This window comes from Micrasema longulum, unplaced genomic scaffold (assembly GCF_059751315.1).
Source record: "Micrasema longulum isolate JH-2025_06_02 unplaced genomic scaffold, ASM5975131v1 h1tg000044l, whole genome shotgun sequence".
In the NCBI taxonomy this organism is placed as follows: domain Eukaryota; kingdom Metazoa; phylum Arthropoda; class Insecta; order Trichoptera; family Brachycentridae; genus Micrasema; species Micrasema longulum.
Window position 1 is genome coordinate 979,351 of NW_028277251.1, and position 19,976 is coordinate 999,326.

At 31.2% G+C, this 19,976-nt stretch overlaps 1 protein-coding gene across 2 annotated transcripts in view; it reads left to right on the forward strand.

Annotated features, from left to right (window-relative positions):
* crb (cell polarity complex component crumbs) overlaps nucleotides 1-19,976 on the forward strand; it is a 153,002-nt gene that overhangs the window by 82,550 nt on the left and 50,476 nt on the right. For both annotated transcript variants that reach the window (XM_088227900.1, XM_088227911.1), the window contains exons 3-9: nucleotides 9,248-9,456; nucleotides 12,194-12,383; nucleotides 13,862-13,958; nucleotides 15,143-15,294; nucleotides 15,903-16,016; nucleotides 17,548-17,673; nucleotides 19,442-19,587. In XM_088227900.1, the coding sequence (XP_088084026.1) occupies nucleotides 9,248-9,456; nucleotides 12,194-12,383; nucleotides 13,862-13,958; nucleotides 15,143-15,294; nucleotides 15,903-16,016; nucleotides 17,548-17,673; nucleotides 19,442-19,587 (1,034 nt within the window). The remainder of the gene's footprint in view (nucleotides 1-9,247; nucleotides 9,457-12,193; nucleotides 12,384-13,861; nucleotides 13,959-15,142; nucleotides 15,295-15,902; nucleotides 16,017-17,547; nucleotides 17,674-19,441; nucleotides 19,588-19,976) is intronic.

Below are 19,976 nucleotides of genomic sequence, written 5' to 3' on the forward strand. Positions count from 1 at the left end.
GTATTTTAAGTTTAAGTAAAATATTATTAAAAGTGTTTGCACGTAATTGTTGAAAAATAAGTAGGCGGGATGGGATCTCTATGAAGACGACAGATATTATTTAATAATACGCTAATTAGCAGCGTGGTTTATTTACATTTCTGTGCGTTTGACTTAACGGTTCCTAATTTATCATTTCATTTGTGAATAAAAACTAGCAGATTTAAGATATATACGAATTAAAACATATAAACAAAATTTAAATAATAATACGTTGTGTATAAAAATACTTATTTAGTCATGTTTCTTACAATAAAAGGAACATTATGAAAATTCATCAAAAATATTTAATACGTTCGGTATTTTTTTACTTGTCTAAATCACTCTATAGCTAACAATATATTGAATACTTAAAAATAATACAGTTTTTTTTCTATTAAGCTAACGAAATAGTAAAAAAAATCAATGCCAACCTAGCCAAATAAAAAATATCTATCTTTGCTCTTTTGCTTAAATTTTGGGTTTCTGCCTGATCAATTTCAATATATGAAATTCAATTTTAAAAAACATGTTAGGTTTTTAACACAGAAAAATAATTTTAGTTTAGTTAAATTAATTTATCAATTTTTGAGACCAAATCTCAACTCCATAGAACCAAATTCCTGTGTATTGAAAGCAAAATACAAAACAATTGTGTTTATAAACAAAATGAACAAAAAATCTTTTGAACATAGGGAACAAGATTTTTTCTAATCAGTGTGAACTCGGATATGAAACTAGAAATAAAAATGAAGTAAGTCTGCCATTTAGTAAGAAAACAAAGACACAGAACTCGTTGGTTCACCGAGGTGGACCATCAGAAATAAGAGTTTAAGGAAAGACCATTAGAAATAAGAGAACAAAAAAAAATTATTTCATTTGAATGTTAGTTGATAAAACATGTGTGTAGCAGATAAGTTAGCTCTTAAAAAGGATTGCATTCGAGTTGTTCTTAAAGAATTTTTTAATTAGTGAAATGTTAATAATTATTATATATTTTAATAACAATTCGTCTTCGTCATTCCCTTTCCGTACCTAATGGTGCTTAGATTACTGCAGTGGTACACAAATCGCAGCGTATCTTGATCATTTTTTGTTACATGAAGGTAAGATGATCAGTCTTACGCTTCAGGTACCAGTCCAGGCACTATGAAATATTCTGGTGGGAAAACACCTTTTTAAATAAATATTTCTTATCAACCATATCGGGAATCGAACCCGAGACTTCTTGCATGGGAGACAAATGCGCTTATCATTACACCACGAAGCCGACTAATAATTATATATAGGTTAATATATTAGCACATTCATGTATTGTGTTTGTACTATTTAAGGACAAAACAAAAATATAAAAAAACAAAAAAATATTAAAACCCATAACTTTAGCAGACAAGAAAAGCACGAATATAAAAATGTAAAGTTTTGAAGTGACAGAGGCAATGTAGCATAATGTATTTCTTTATATTAAATCAGAGCTACAGACAGTATTACATATATGAAATAATTACAGTTTTGAAAAAAATGCCTCAAAAGTATCGAATATTTCAATATATACATACATTTATATTTGTTTTTATTTTATTTATGAAATATATAATACATATCTAAGATATTACACTCCCAGGAATTTAAAAAAAACCTCATTTGGGACCGTAAATAAAAATGAGACATTTTTGTGACAATACATAATATCATACATAGTAAATACATCCGAAATTGTAAGAAAACAAAAAGAAACATAAAGCATAGTACTTTACACCATCTATATAAATAACATTAATAACTATCACTATCAAAAAGATTTAAGTAATATTTTTTAATTACGACACTTTTGAATTGGCTATTAGATTTTTCGTGTTTTAATATTTATTTAAAATTCGGAATGGTCAATACTTTCCAGAAACCTTTTTCCGAACTTCGTTGAGCAAAACTTAGGTACATGAAAATTCCCTGATTTACGCGTTATTATTATTATATTTATTAAATTATTTTATAGAAATACACCATTCTTTCTCAATGGTCCCCTTGATAAAACCTGTGTGAAGGAATATTTCTTTTATTAAAAAAAAGGTAATAATAATAACAAAAAATAGAAAAAATAACTAATTAAAAAACACCTTTTTCTAAACAGAAATGACCGAAAAATATTTTTTTACAATAATAATAATATTACGAGTACAATACATAAGTTTTTATGTATTTTTTTAGTTAGTGTATACAATAAAGCATTATAAGAGTAGGCATATTTATTTTATATATTTTTAATTAATATTTTTTCTTTCATTCTTCATACTTCATAAGTATTTTGAAAAAACAACGCATTATCCATAAATAAAAAGTCGATTACGGGAATAATCTAATTCGGTTATTCGAACTATTAATATTGATAATAATCGTTTGCGATTAAGCACACCCCAACAGATTTATGTCTGACAGACCGGGTCGTATTCATTTTACAACGCGTGTGAAAAGGTAACAGATTTTGTATGCGTTTGCAGGATAAGCGCGGTAAATATCGGGTAGTATGGATTTGCGTGGCAGGTGTGAAAACGGCCAAACTGAAAATTGACCGAAGTATCAAAGATCACTAAACTGTGGAGCAAATAGCAAATGAATTGTGATGCATGCTGTTTGCGCGGGGGGGAAACAAAGACAAATGTGAATTATTATTAAAAGAGTTCCGCGGAAAATATTTTAATATCTTTGATACATTTGTAACATAATGGAGTAGAGTTATGCATAAAATGAAATCAATATGATGATTAACAAAAAAGGTATTGAACAAATGTGCTACCTGGGGGACCCCAGATACCCCCCTTAGGCACGGGAGGGATAAGGGCATTATGTCTACCGATCCTGTTAAGTTTCAAAATATGATAACTTTTTTTGTCAAAAAAATTAAAAAAGTACACACCGAATGACCTTGAACGTCCCATACTTATAATAAATCTTGAAAACCACCCGATGGATCTAAACCTGGTTTTCACTGTCATGTAACGTGTCCTAAAACAAAGCTACTTGTATTTGTTGCATCTTCGAAAAATAAAAATTAGTACGTCATATTAATTTCTTACCGAAAATTACCGTAAAATACCGCGGAGATTTTACCGCCTTGCATCTCGAATTTATTGCGATACAAGTAAATATCGTTTTTGCTACCATTTATGCTTGCAATATACACATGTATGTTCATAAGGATGAATGACAATATCCGACTAAGACCCTCCATATAATCTTTCAAACTCACAGTGAAAGGGGCAGTGAACGTAATAAAGTTAAATTGAATTGAAATAATATACGAAATTAGAAATTTCAAAAGATCTACTCATTTATTGACCAAAATATTGTTTTTTTGAATGAGTAAAACCGATAGGAAGACCCACAGTCTTTAAAACGGTTTCGGGTATGTGGAGGAATGTACTCCTGCTCCGGGGAATTACGCTACGGGAATTTTCCCGCGATACATCATTACTTGCACCTCCAGTACCTTATGCACCATTGGGTGCGAATAAGAGTTTGATGGTGATGAACATAATGTCATTGTATTATTTTAGATGTTTGTAAATCTAATATTGTGGATCATCGTAATATATAATTTTTATTTGAGAATAAAAAATACTGTTTTGTAATCCACTGTATTTGCTTACACAACCGAATATATAATATATGTATTATGTATGTTTACTTGTTAAATAACCCTAAAGAGGGAAACATTTTGTAGCCGAAACTAGACAGTCAAATTGTACAAAAAAAAAATCTTTTTTTTTGTATAATTTGATTGTTTTGGTAATTTTGTTGATAGTTAATTTTCTGCTTACTAAAGTTGAAGGTGTAAACAAGGACTTATACACTCGCATACGTTAATGTTTATTGTATGCAATTATTACTTTATTATGTCTATATAATGATTTAAATCATATATACATTCAAATTAACAATGCACTGGCCTATGCACCATTAGGTTCTGATAAGGGTTTGGTGATAATGTATTTCAATATAAATTTTACCGATGTATATATAAATTTACTTTAATATAAAGAAATATTCGTTTTTATAAACGATAAATCGATATTATTATCGAAACTTATTTAAACGAATAATGGCGGTACATTACTTTTTCACTAACACATTCGTAAAAACTCTTTGCGATGTTCTTATGAATATTTTTAAACCTGTTATTATAATCGAATATTTTATATCAGTTTAAAAAAAAAAGGTATTTATTTAAGAGCAATATTTTCCGAATAATAAATAATTTACATGAAAACTAAAAACTGCACTAATAAGTGCATATTATTTATTTATACCCTTTCTAATTTATATTATAAATAAGTGGGTTATATTGTTCATTTTGTTTATATATGTATTTTAAGTTTAAGTAAAATATTATTAAAAGTGTTTGCACGTAATTGATGAAAAATAAGTAGTGCATTTTTTTATTTTAATGTTTCTGTATATTATTTTTCATTGTTTGTAAAGCAAATAAATACATTAATGTCAGGCGGGATGGGATCTCTATGAAAACGACAGATATTATTTAATAATACGCTAATTAGCAGCGTGGTTTATTTACATTTCTGTGCGTTTGACTTAACGGTTCCTAATTTATCATTTCATTTGTGAATAAAAACTAGCAGATTTAAGATATATACGAATTAAAACATATAAACAAAATTTAAATAATAATACGTTGTGTATAAAAATACTTATTAAGTCATGTTTTTTACAATAAAAGGAACACTATGAAAATTCATCAAAAATATTTAATACGTTCGGTATTTTTTTACTTGTCTAAATCACTCTATAGCTAACAATATATTGAATACTTAAAAATAATACAGTTATTTTTCTATTAAGCTAACGAAATAGTAAAAAAAATCAATGCCAACCTAGCCAAATAAAAAATATCTATCTTTGCTCTTTTGCCTAAATTTTGGGTTTCTGCCTGATCAATTTCAATATATGAAATTCAATTTTAAAAAACATGTTAGGTTTTAACACAGAAAAATAATTTTAGTTTAGTTAAATTAATTTATCAATTTTTGAGACCAAATCTCAACTCCATAGAACCAAATTCCTGTGTGTTGAAAGCAAAATACAAAACAATTGTGTTTATAAACAAAATGAACAAAAAATCTTTTGAACATAGGGAACAAGATTTTTTCTAATCAGTGTGAACTCGGATATGAAACTAGAAATAAAAATGAAGTAAGTCTGCCATTTAGTAAGAAAACAAAGACACAGAACTCGTTGGTTCACCGAGGTGGACCATCAGAAATAAGAGTTTAAGGAAAGACCATTAGAAATAAGAGAACAAAAAAAAATCATTTCATTTGAATGTTAGTTGATAAAACATGTGTGTAGCAGATAAGTTAGCTCTTAAAAAGTGATTGCATTCGAGTTGGTCTTAAATATTTTTTTTAATTAGTGAAATGTTAATAATTATCATATATTTTAATAACAATTCGTCGTCGTCATTCCCTTTCCGTACCTAATGGTGCTTAGATTACTGCAGTGGTACACAAATCGCAGCGTATCTTGATCATTTTTTGTTACATGAAGGTAAGATGATCAGTCTTACGCTTCAGGTACCAGTCCAGGCACTATGAAATATTCTGGTGGGAAACCACCTTTTTACATAAATATTTCTTATCAACCATGTCGGGAATCGAACCCGAGACCTCTTGCATGGGAGACAAATGCGCTTATCATTACACCACGAGGCCGACTAATAATTATATATAGGTTAATATATTAGCACATTCATGTATTGTGTTTGTACTATTACAAAACAAAAATAAAAAATAAAAAAAAATATTAAAACCCATAACTTTATCAGACAAGAAAAGCACGAATTAAAAATGTAAAGTTTTGAAGTGACAGAGGCAATGTAGCATAATGTATTTCTTTATATTAAATGAGAGCTACAGACAGTATTACATACATGAAATAATTACAGTTTTGAAAAAAATGCCTCAAAAGTATCGAATATTTCAATATATATATACATTTATATTTATTTTTATTTTATTTATGAAATATATAATACATATCTAAGATATTATACTCCCAGGAATTTAAAAAAACCTCATTTGGGACCGTAAATAAAAATGAGACATTTTTGTGACAATACATAATATCATACATAGTAAATACATCCGAAATTGTAAGAAAACAAAAAGAAACATAAAGCATAGTACTTTACACCATCTATATAAATAACATTAATAACTATCACTATCAAAAAGATTTAAGTAATATTTTTTAATTACGACACTTTTGAATTGGCTATTCGATTTTTCGTGTTTTAATATTTATTTAAAATTCGGAATGGTCAATACTTTCCAGAAACCTTTTTCCGAACTTCGTTGAGCAAAACTTAGGTACATGAAAATTCCCTGATTTACGCGTTATTATTATTATATTTATCAAATTATTTTATAGAAATACACCATTCTTTCTCAATGGTCCCCTTGATAAAACCTGTGTGAAGGAATATTTCTTTTATTAAAAAAAAAGGTAATAATAATAACAAAAACTAGAAAAAATACCTAATTAAAAAACACCTTTTTCTAAACAGAAATGACCGAAAAATATTTTTTTACAATAATAATAATATTACGAGTACAATACATAAGTTTTTATGTATTTTTTTAGTTAGTGTATACAATAAAGCATTATAAGAGTAGGCATATTTATTTTATATATTTTTAATTAATATTTTTTCTTTCATTCTTCATACTTCATAAGTATTTTGAAAAAACAACGCATTATCCATAAATAAAAAGTCGATTACGGGAATAATCTAATTCGGTTATTCGAACTATTAATATTGATAATAATCGTTTGCGATTAAGCACACCACAACAGATTTATGTCTGACAGACCGGGTCGTATTCATTTTGCAACGCGTGTGAAAAGGTAACAGATTTTGTATGCGTTTGCAGGATAAGCGCGGTAAAATATCGGGTAGTATGGATTTGCGTGGCAGGTGTGAAAACGGCCTAAGTCAGCTAATAAAATTATTATATTTTTATTTGTTTTATAGATTTATTGCATAATTTATTGAATAACAGGGAATCTATATAAACCTAGTGAATAGAAAATGAAAACGGAGTGTTCTCTGTTTAGGATACTCTCCATCTAACATGGCTCAGCCTGTTCTAAGATGGAGATTTTCTATCTTTTTTCTATATATCAACAAACTAAACTTTCATGAACACATTGACTCTATCATTAACAAATCTCTTGAATTACTTGGATTTGTTAATAGAGCTACATCCAATTTTGAAAATATATTAACTCTAAAAACACTTAACAGTATTTTGAGTTTGTCCAAATTTTTGTAGACAAGGACTGGATTCAACTCCCTGGGGATTATTACCTGGTCCATGAAGAAGTATAGAAATTGAAAAAATAACACTTTCAGGCGTTGCCTAGTATGTAGGTGAAATAATTCAATTAGATGAATCTCACCTGCATAAATAAAGGTTTCAGCTCTTTAACTTCACAAACATCAACAGATGAAAGAATTGAAGGAATATAGATGTTCAAATATAGGCAGAATGGTGAATGTTACACAGTGTGTATAGTGGCCACTTAAACCAGCCATTGACAGGTCTTAAGCCCTGTAGATGCCTAGACCTTTATATTACCTTTTCTTAAATGTTCTTCATCTCTGTTGTAATATGTTAACTAAAAACACTTTACTGCTCATTGGTTCGTCGCATTCTTGAATACGCCTTCGTAATATGGTCTCCTTCATATGTTACTCATATAAATAACATCGAATTAGTTCAGCATAAATTTATAAGAAAAATTGCGTACAAACTAGGAATCACAAGAGATCACTATAGCTATACCGACATGGAACTTTTCCTGAATATATCATGTCTCTCACAACGTCGATTTAATGCAGATTTAATTTGCATGTTTAACATACTTGATAGTTTATTTGATGCCCCGACTATTCTCCAACAAATATCTCTTAATGTTCCTTCACGACTCAGAAATAATGAAATTCTGTCCTCGGTCATCGTAAGACTAATTCTGGTTTCCGTGCGCCTCTGCCCAGAATGATTAGATTTGTAAATGAAAATCAAGATATAAATTATTTTGATTGTAAATTGAGTTTTTTTACAAATAGGCCGACGAAATTTTCCCAGTAAATTGACTGTATATTTGTAGAATTAACCTGGATTCCATAATGCCTGTCTAATGTATTAACTTGTCTTTGCTTTTCTTTGTTGTATTCCTTCTATTATTTGTTTAAATTCGTGAGTCTTGTAAAATTTAAATATCAATGTATATGTTCCTTATCAAATAGAACTTAATATTCTGTTCATATTGTATTTTATAACATTATGTACCTAGCTGCTTTAAACCTTTAATTGTATTTCTTTAGCTTATTAAAAAAAATAGAAATATATATATATTGCTTTAATTTTTTTAAAACTAACTTAACTTTTAAACACAGTTCTATATTTTATTACAGTATATTGTATTTTTTTAAAATTTATGTTGTTAATACACTCATCTTTTTATTTTTATACCAACTATACTTCTTAACACTGTTCCTTTATTTTATTTCTTTATATTGTGTTTTTTTTTTTTAATCTATGTTGTTTATATACTCATCTTCTTTTTTATACCAACTTTACTTCTTAACACTGTTCTATCTTTTGTTGCTTTATATTGTATTTTTTAAATTTAATGTTGTTTATATACTCATATTTTGTAAAACTTTCATGTATGTAAAAGCCTTATGGGCGTGAAAAAATAATAAAATAAAAATATTAAAAAAATTGGACATTGTCCGTAAATTTTTTTAATAAAATAAGTAGTTTAACGAAAGTTAGTCGCTGGTGCATTTTAACTTTTCGGAAACAAATCTAGTCTATTTTTGAACCCATTGAGACTACACGTTGAGATCAGCTCTTATGGAAGCTTATTCCAACCATCAACAACCCTTTTGCTAGGGAAATGCTTCCGTGGAAATCCACGCTATATAATCTAAATAGATTGAATCTGGTTTTCTCCAGCCTGTGACTGTGGCCTCGAATACGAGCATCTTGTTTAAGCTTGAACATGGAATCCAGATTCAGATTTGGGCAGCTAGTGAGCTCGTACGTCTCTATCGGGTCACCCCTTTTCGCCGTTCCCGCAGCGTTGCGAATCTCGGAGTAATCAACCAGCAATTTTGTTTCCGTATTGTGCCGATTGTTCCCAGGCGGGGAGCTGTTCTCGCAGCGGTCCAACGGGCACTGGATACAGCTGTCGGCGCTGGCGGAGCACGTCCTGCTGAGCATCAAGTGGCCCGACCGGCCGCGCCTCGACACACGCCTGCCGCTGCGTCCGCTGGACAACCGCTGGCACTACGTGGGGCTGCTCTACCGCCCGCCAGAGCTCACGCTCAGCGACGAGAGCGGACACAGTGTGGTAAGGAAATTTTGGACAAACTACTCAAACAAACTCTTTATACTATTCGAGCGATCTTTCAAATTCAGTGCTAACAAAATTGGTGTTTATTTTAATTGAGTACAGCATTATTTTTACGATAGGTAAAACAAATAATACGGTAAAAAGGTACATAATATAAATTGTAAGTATGATTGCAAGCTATCTCAATAATTATAACCTGTTCTGAGATAGCTAGCAATTATTTCTCAGCCATTTTTTTTACATATGCATTTTATTGATAATGTTGAGGATTTTTTTTTCTTTTATTTGGGAAACATACAGTACAGTTACAAAGTTTTATATTTTACACAGTTAGACTTAACTCTAATGGACCAGTGAAGTTTCCATATTATAAAGTAATTATATGTAAGGTTATTAATGAAAGTACAAAAAAGAGAAGGAAAAAAAAACATAAATGAAAGTTGTTTAAAAATTAAAATTTAAGTAAAAAAAGTTATTTTAAAGTTTGTAGTTAGTTTTTACAAATGGAAATAATATAAAAATGAAGAAAATTTGTAAAAGTAATTAAAAGTTAATAATTAAAATAAAGAATGAAAAACATGCTCAGATGTCAAAATAAAATAAAATAGTATTAACATTAAAAAAAAAAAAGGAAAAACATAAATATACACATACATACTCGTATTTTAAGGGATTCAACAAAACGATGAGAAGAATCTTTAAGTGAAATATAAGACATTAAATTTAAGTCAGTTTAAAAAACATCTTTAAAATGAATTGCACATTATAGTAACAGCAGAAATATAGTGATTTTAAATACATATATAATATAAGTAATTAAAAGTAGTTTATAAGTATAAAAACATGTCAATGCAGCAGAGAAAAAAGAAAGAATAACAGGTATAGCAAGTAATTTTTAAAATTTGAAAAAGCAATATAAAGAGAAGATTTTAAACCAAGAGTAGTCGATAAAATTTCATTAAAGCGATTTTAGAATAATACAAATTTCAGAAGAGAAATTAGATTTAAAATAAAATTATTAATAGGAATGAATGAGTTGTGGAGAATACCTCGTCCTAGGTGGAGGAAAATTTATTTTATTAATTTTATTTATTTAATTTAATTTATTAATTTGATTTATTTTATTTAATTAATTTTATTTTATTTATTTTATTTTTGCTCCACAACAGGCCAGGAGGCCCAATTACAGTGGTGAATTACATCACAAAACATCCAGGCTTGAGAAAAATCACATTGAATTTTTGCGTTCTCACCGGGAATCAAACCCGGAACCTTCCGTGAGTGAGTCAAGCGTCTTGACCACTTCACCACGGAAGTTTATGGAGCTGGCGGTCTAAATGGACTCTGGTACAGCTTGCTTGTTGAATGTTGTTTGGGAGCACTTTACTTGTTAGATTTTTTTGGTACTGAAGATTTAATATTTTTCTGGCACTCAAATGTAGAATTATTGTTACGTGGAGTGCGCTAGGCAATGGGAAGTGGGACAGATATGGATAAGTATAAATATTGTTGAGAGTTGGTCCAAACAGAGAATATTGTTATTATTTGACACAAAATACGCACATAATATGGACTCAAATAATTTCTTGCTGCTTTCTGGCAGATGGTGTTATCGTTTAGTATTTTACATCGAGCAACACTACAGCCAACTACATTGTGGCTTGAAATGACGGTATATGTTATTCGGCAGAAGTGTAACGCTAATAGTGATAGCGCTAAACATGTCGAATTTTGTGCCAAAAAAAAAGTATTTGCGGGATATTTTACTGCGTTACTTTTTGCAAAAAAGGCACATGGAATTTTTGTGGAGATGTATGGTGACCATGCTCTGTCGGAACATCACCGAACATCATCATCATCTATGCCCTGCACCATAATCAGCTAGGTGTAGTGTATTATAAGCTCCTCAAACCCAATCAAACCATCACGGGAGATCGCTTTCGACTACAATTGATGCGTTTGAACCGAGTATTGAAGTAAAAATAGCCACAATACGAAAAGAGACACGATAAAGATAAAAAAAGAAAGAGAAGTAGTTTTGCGACATGACAACGCTCGGCCACATGTTGCAAGGCCAGTCAAAACATACTTTGAAACGCTCAAATGGGCAGTCCTACCCCACCCGCCGTATTCACCGGACATTGCTCCTTCCGATTACCACTTGTTCCGATCGATGACTCATGGCCTGGCTGAGCAGCACTTCCATTCTTATGAGGATGCCAAAAAATAGCAATAATCCAACATACTTGTGGTTTTAAATTGTTGTCATGTTTGACTTTTTAATATTTTTACTAGATATATTCTTTATGACTTCAAGAATTGTACGAAATTGTGTACCTGTAAAAACGACCTCAAAAAATTATTTAGACATGATGACAAGATCCTTTAATGCCTATTTGATATTACAAACTATACATTGACTGTTGCATGTCGTAAAAACGTCCACAGAAAGACATAAAGAGAGGTGTCTTCATTATCCAGTGGAATTATGTTTGTTTATTTAACTTTTTGTGCATTCATATTTATACATTGGTGCACTTAATTGCAAATGGAAATTTCTTCCAATTAACTATTATTTATTTAATTTTACTTTCATTGGGTACAGATTCACTATTCCCTATCTTTTTCCACAAGGATATTAGATAAAGGTGTTTCCTGATATGGGCTCACCAGCAAAGACCGTTCGTCTAATTTTCCAAAAACGATTTACCAAATATATTGATTATTCTTTTAGGTTGTAGCCAATGCAACGTACAACCCCCACGTGCTCACCACTCCCGAGCTGGAAGACAAGCACGCCGTTCTGCAGGTGGGGAACATGTTCTCCGGCTGCCTGTTGGAGGGACCTGGACTACTCTTCAACACCTCTGCCATGCAGCACTGGAACGTTCTACTCGGGAAGTGCCCGCTCTCTACTGACAAGTGTAACTATTAACTGTCAATTTTTTATAAACTTGTTCCCCGCATTCAAAATCGACGTTTTTTATTTATAAGTTTTAACACTTATTTTGTTAATGACTATGAATTTATTACCACTATACGTAATGAGTACTCAAGCTACGAACCTTTTTGGTAATAGATAACTCGCATATGCCGTGAACAACGCGTAGTAGTGCTGTCACAGACGTATGTGAGAACCGCGGTGAATGAGTTAATAAATGGAAAGGTACCTAAATATCTGCAATTATGACTCACTTTTAAACTTTATAATTAATGCGTAATTTCTATATTTTATTATGGAAATAGAAGACAAGTGATACTTACTTATTATAAAATTGAATGTGTTTATACAATGAGGCCATTGCAGGAGACTGCTGCGAGAGATTGCGTAGATTTATATACTATTAATGTTTATGTAATAACTGTTATTTTTGTATTCTATAGTAACACGTATGCTTCCACTTTCCATTATATTGTATCCAAATCAACACAGGGCTCTTGGCCTCATAGAGTTAGGGATACGTTATTATTTTTTTGTAATATGTATTTTTGTATGAATAAAAAAACAATTAGGATACAGAATTCAAAATTATATGATAGTAATTGAATTAAATTATTTTTGCCTGGAGGGGACCATTTTGCAAAAGTATCACTTTTTTTTTTACTTCTATAATAAATTACAATGAACTCCCATAAATAATTTTTAGGGGTGTGATGAATTTCTATGTATTCTTTTAGGAAATAGTTTTTTTATATTGTACTTTTCAACTGTTATAATTATTTTTAATATCATTAATCTGAACTAATTATATTTCTCTTTAATCTATTTGTCTCATTCACAAGTGCTGGTATTCCAAATGCGTTTACAGCGCGCTATAACGCGAATTTAGTACAAATAGCGCTATATCGTGCTTTAATCGGGTTCGGAATATCAGCCCAGGTAAGTTGTTATCCAAAGAGACATATTTACATAGTGAAAATTTATACAAAATTTTACTCAAAGTTAAATTCGGTGGTATGTATAACACTAGAATTGCCTAAATAAATGATACTTTACTCCCATTTCATGTTAAACCGTGTAATTTTACAATTAAATCTGTGTATATTAAAATTTGTCTAATGTTTTCCTACTAGTGTATTGTCCATCGCAGGTTTCCAGAGACTTAATCTTTAATAACCAGTTTTTTATTTAACCTTTGTCATTGTGCCAAATATTTTCATGTTTCTCTTTCTATTCTCTTAATAAATACGAACATTTGAATAACGGAGTTCCACAATACTTTTTGGTTCAATGAATGTACATGCTTCAATAGAGGTACGCGCTAAGTTGGAAGCCAAACAAAGAAAAGTCATTATCCCGAACTTACGGTACCACTTGCATGGAAGGTTTTGTGTTTTTATGTACTGTTCTTTGACTGGTGACATTGTTTGCTGAGTTTAATAACTAAATGTGTTCTTTCAGGCGTGGACAGGAAAGATGTTCTCACTACTCCCCCCGTGGACCACTGCTACCACGAGCCCTGTATGAGGCACGGAGTTTGCCTCTCACGCCCCGATAAGTGAGACTTTATAATATTGTGTAGGCATTCTTGCCCGTGCATGTTTATGCCAGAAAACAATATAAATTTTAATTTGTTTTAAGTAGTCGATAAACATGGAGTTTGTGTCTCGAGAAACTTGCATTGATGCAAAAATTTTGGTATTACTCCAAGAGATACTAAGAAAAGAAGAAACAATTTTTAAATGATCAATTTACAGTTTCTGGGATATAAATAAAGAAGTCGAGTCTTCTGGGAAACAAATTGCACATTACCATTATGTAGAATAACAGCGGTATCTTTCAGCTTTGGCTTACTACGCTTTAATTCAATCTTCAACAACATATGGTATAATAGGGTGGGGAGGAGTCTTGGACGTGCATAGTCGCTCAATAGAAATTGCACAGAAAAATATAATTAAGATAATTTACAAAAAACATACACTATTTCCTAGTAATAAATTATACGTAGAGAGTGGACTCTTAGTTTTAGAAAATTTTATTTATTTCAGTGCCTGAAATATGTTTACTTGAATGGGGAATTGTTTAGTAATAATTTAAATCGTATTAGTAATAGATCCGATAGTGTACTGTCAGTTCCATGATGCAGAACTAAGTTCGCACAGAGGCACTTCTTACATGTTGGTCCAAGATCCTTCAATCTTCTAACTAAGGAACTACAAAACGTTAAATCACTGGTACATCTTAAAGTAGGTTTGAGGTCTTGGATTAAGAACAGATACACATTCTTTAAAAAAAAAATTCATTTAAATGCATACTGCAAATAAATCATCTTTTCGTAATATCAGCATATGTTAGTTTGGTTTTTCTTTTATTTTCTTTTCTTTTCATGGTCATACCATATTTATATGCTATAAACTTTTTAATAATTAAAAAAGGAATGGCCCACGCTCAGATACTGAAGTCTTTGTGGGCATTTTTTCCAATTTATGTTATAGCTTAATTGTATACTAAATTTTTAATTGTATATTAAACGTATTTTTGTAAATAATATATGTATGAAAAAATAAACAAATAAAAAATAAATCTGCAGCAAGATGGAAATGCATTCACAGGGATCAACTTAAATTACCTCAAATATAGTATTGTTTTGTAGCATTGAAACTCCGTTTTTATGCAGTAAGTGTGTATTTTACAATGATAAAGTTATCACAGAATGAAATTACACATTTTGTGTTATGGTAGATATGAGTGCCGCTGTGCGGCCCGCTATTCGGGGAACAACTGCCAGATCGACAATGGGCCTCCCTGTAACTCCGCCCCCTGCCTGAATGGGGGCCACTGTGAAGAGACTAAACTAGGAGATTATGTGTGCACTTGCTCCAAAGGATTTTACGGTGAGTTGCATAACCCAATAACTCACGTGAAGGTTTATGTTCAATATTATTTATTTATTTACTGCTCATAAATGCCCCGAGGGCTCTTACAATAAACAGTTTTAATTGACATAAAGTATATACACATAGCAAAAGTTATATGTTTTAACTCTTCAATATTTCCTTGTCCCTGGACTGGCACCTGAAGCGCAAGACTAATCATCTTACCAAGATACTTTGTGCTTTGTGTACCAATGCAGTGCCGTATGATGATGATGATATGTGTATTAACCTTTCCCTCACTGTCGATATATTTGTAATTTATCCCCAATTTCCGATAAAATGCTTTTTTTGTTCTTAATAAGTACTTATTATTTAATAACAAATGATTTCAGTGGATACGTAAATGTGTAATGGAGGAATACTGAAAATCTAAACCCAATATTGATTATATTTATAAAGATATTATAGTTATTAGACGCAATGTGTACTAGTTACACATCACCGCGCACCGGGGAGGGAGGGTTAAAGCTTTTAGTTTGTAAGGTAACTTTGATATTTAAAGAAGTATAAAACTGTTGTCGTCGAAACGAAGTAAAATTTCAGTGTAAAATGATGGTTTATTGCAGGTACTAATTGCGAGTACGAAGTACATCCCATGTGCACTCCTAACCCTTGCCATAATAACGGGACCTGCAGAGTACCGGCGGGCTCCGACTCTTACCAGTGTACCTGCTTAACTGGTGAGTCATTTATCCAATCTTCTATCCAACTATACAAAACTCTCCTCCGAAATCTATAGAAAAGCTTCAAAAGATCCACTTAGTATCATAACTTTACACAAAACAGAAAATGAATGACAAATTCAACACACTCGATAATCAAATCCTTCTACATAAATGTTTGAGTATGTCCAAATGCTTGCAGACTGGCTGGATTTCCTCCCTAGAGAGTTATTCATATTTGCTAATCTAAAAAGCACAAAAATCTGTTACGAGATGCATTAATAAATTCGTTAAGATCGCCGAGTGGAGAGTTGTATAAAACTCGACGAGTTCTCGATGCAATCTTGTATGAGAAGAGTTCTAATTGAAACCCGTAAACACTGGGATACCCTAGACACGGTACTCCGTGCACACGAAACACGAAGTTGAAGCCTGGAGTACGTGACTTAATATATATATATATATATATATATAGTTGGATAATTTATATAATGATGCCTATAGTACACGTAGCGGTGTTTCAAAATTTTTTTTTTTTTTACCGGACAAAAGCTGTATAACTTAGTGCCTTGCATCTAGAAATACGATAGTAGAGTATGTTTTGGAAAAAAATTGGCCAATGGGCGATTGACATTGAAAGCAAGGAGTCAAAAAATTTGTTAACAATTGAAGGGTACAGGATATAAAGAATGACTGCCAAAAAAGGATGTTTTGAGATAGAACATGTTTATGTTTTTATCGCTTTATTTCCAGTATTTAATGGACATCCACCCGTTATTCCCTGTATTATTTTTTTTCCTGTTTAATTATCTTGGAAAGTAGAGCCTTTACGTCAAATTTTATTAAACATAAATGTAAATTATGTGAACTGCATCAGATGCCATTATTAGTTTAAAATACAATAAAATTGACATTCATATTTTATATCCTGTACCCTTAAATTGCTTACATAAACATTACAAATTTACAATTTATTTATATATTTTTTCAAATAAATTAAACTTACGCAAATACATCTACATATATTATTATTTATTTTAGTGCAAAATATTGGTTTATTTTTGAACAGGCATTGCCCATATAGGAACCGATAGATCTGTAATATTCTGCTTTATTACACTGCTTCAATAGTTTGTGTAATCCTCGGTGCATAAGCAAAATATTGCTTTACACATTTTGCATTTGTGATTTAAAAAAATATTTAAATACAAGAATACCGGTATTTTGTGTATTAATTCAGCATTAACTTTGTGGAATACTATAATTAAATTACAAATCACCGATAAAATAAAGAATGAGTATAAATCGTAACTGTATAATAATATTAAGTATTGTTTTTTTTTTTTATGGAAATGAATACAGTGGATTTTTCTGTATTTTTCTTTTATTGTATTTAGATTTCTAAAATATGTATAAATTTGTAAAAAATCTTCTAATTTGCATGTTATTCTTCTGGAATGTTTCACCCTATTCATAATACACGGTAATATGCGACTATCCCGAGTTGTGTGTGTGTAGGCTACATCCGGTGTGCGTGTGTGTGTTGTAGGTTTCACCGGAGCCAACTGCGAGACCAATGTAGACGACTGCCTCACGGCCCCACAGCCCCCCTGCCAGAACGGCGGCACCTGTCAGGATTCTGTCAATAATTACACCTGTATTTGCACCAACACTGGTACTATCTCTGTCTATCCTACTGTTCTTAACTAGTTGAAGGGTGCACGGCAAAAATGGGCTCATTGCATTTCCATTTTTGAGATATTAATGCCATTTTTTACCCTAAATGAAGTCAATAGAATATAATATTTTACCTTAAAAACATGTCAATTCGCTATTTGTTAGAGTCCATTTTTGCTGTGTACCTTTCAAGATATGATTGGATATCCAATTTTTCATTCTCTGATACATTATGTTCCATTGCATGTGACTGTCTGTGAATATTGTAAAAATCCGATAAATTATTCCTGTTTGTATGTATAACCTAACCTGCGCCTCGATTATGAACGCTATCTTTAGCGGTACATATCGAGATGGTATAAATTATAGTCCTTAAAATATAGCTTGATTAAGGTGACAACTGCCAAACTAATGTCAATAGTGATGGGAAATTACTGATCACCGATCATGTACCAATCAAATCAATTTTATCAGTTTTTTCATGCAAACATGAAGCTTTGTTTCCGAAAATGGATATAAAAACGCAAAAAACAAGCCTATTATAGTGTGTTTAAGACAATTATTCACCAAAAATAAGACATTCATCCTTTTTTCATGAACAACATCAAATGAATTATTTTTTATTAGATCAGTTTGTATTGATCAATTTGTCCCATCTCTAACGTTTTTGCAAAATGATGTAACATTGTAAGAACGTCGTTAATAATAAGGTTTATTTTAGTTTTTTTTTTAGTTTTAAAGCTGATTTTATATATTTATGTTGATTTATATGTCAAGCATTGTATTAAAAAAATAAATTAACATGCCAGATACGAATGATTTTTCATGTGTCAATATAAATCACTCCTTAGACGTTACTACACTTGTCACTTTTGTTGTCACTTTTGCTGACAACTGTCATTCTAATCAAGCTATATTTTAAGGACTACAACATCGATATTTATGTACAAAAATGTGTATGAAAATTCATAGTGTCTTCATCGGTAACCTGTAATTAAACATGTTTAGACAAAAAACATATAATATTTTTTATACAGAAAACTTAATTTTACTTTGATAAATTTGAAGATAAATTTAAACTTCCTGTTAGAAAATAGACCCAGCTTAAGAATCCCGCTGGTATGAAGAGTGACAGGCATGCAAAATTGACAAATTTATAAGCATTATGAGAAATCTTCCCATGCATAGTAAAAACAGCTGTTTGGGATGGGTCTTTGCAAGGTATTTAAAATTAGTTCAAACCCATGTTTTAATTCAGTGGAATACAGTGGGTTTTCAATATGTGAAATATACATAATTCTCTGTATCCAGGCGGATGAAGAATACAGTTCTGTGTGTGAAATAGAACCAGAACACTGGACGCATGTTTCCAACTTGATAGCTACTCTCAAGAAAAAATCTTGAAAAAGGAAATCGAGTGGAGAAAAGTCCGCTTCTCGGTGTAGTAGTTGACGCGTTTGCCTACCATGCTTGAGGTCCTAGGAAGCTCAGCATGATATATTTGTTTATAAAGTGGTTTTATACTGCAATATTTCATTGTTCCTGGACCTGAAGCCTACGACTGATCACCTTACCTTCGTATAACAGATGATTGAAATACACTTCATGCAAGGTCCTCAATTAGTGTCTGATGATTTTTTAATAGGAAACTTCTAAAACTGCTAACAACCTTTGCCTTGTATCAATAGTATTTCTGCCAATGTTTAAGATGGTATCCACTATCTAGACTCCAGACTAATCTTACGTTTATGGTTGATGGATTCCAGGATACACAGGCGCTCGATGCGAGATCAACATCAACGAGTGTGAACTGCAGCCCGGGCTGTGCCTTAACCACGGGGTGTGCTTCGACACATACGGAGGATATGTGTGCCACTGTGAACCTGGCTACACGGGGAATAATTGCCAGCTGGTGAGATCGATTATCTTTTACATCTTGCCATAGAATGGGAATTTTTTTAGATTCAACTATGGTAGCAAACCTTTTAAAGGCAAGCTTATTTTAAAATAGTAAGTATTTTCTTGGAAGTTTTAGGAGTAAATTAGATTTTAAAAACTGCAGAACTTACGTATTAAAATTTAATAACTCCACATGCTCTGAATTATTTTATTTAGCGAACAATTGAAATCGGAATAAAAAAATTAAATCAGGGTTATAAAATGCATAAAGTTATGAAAATTATTATCATAGGCAACTGAAATGGCTCAAAATTAGACAGCAGAGAGACTATCACTCCCTCTCACTTCTGTTCAATGTACTTCATAGTCCTAACGCTCCTATATACCTGCGTGAAAAATTTC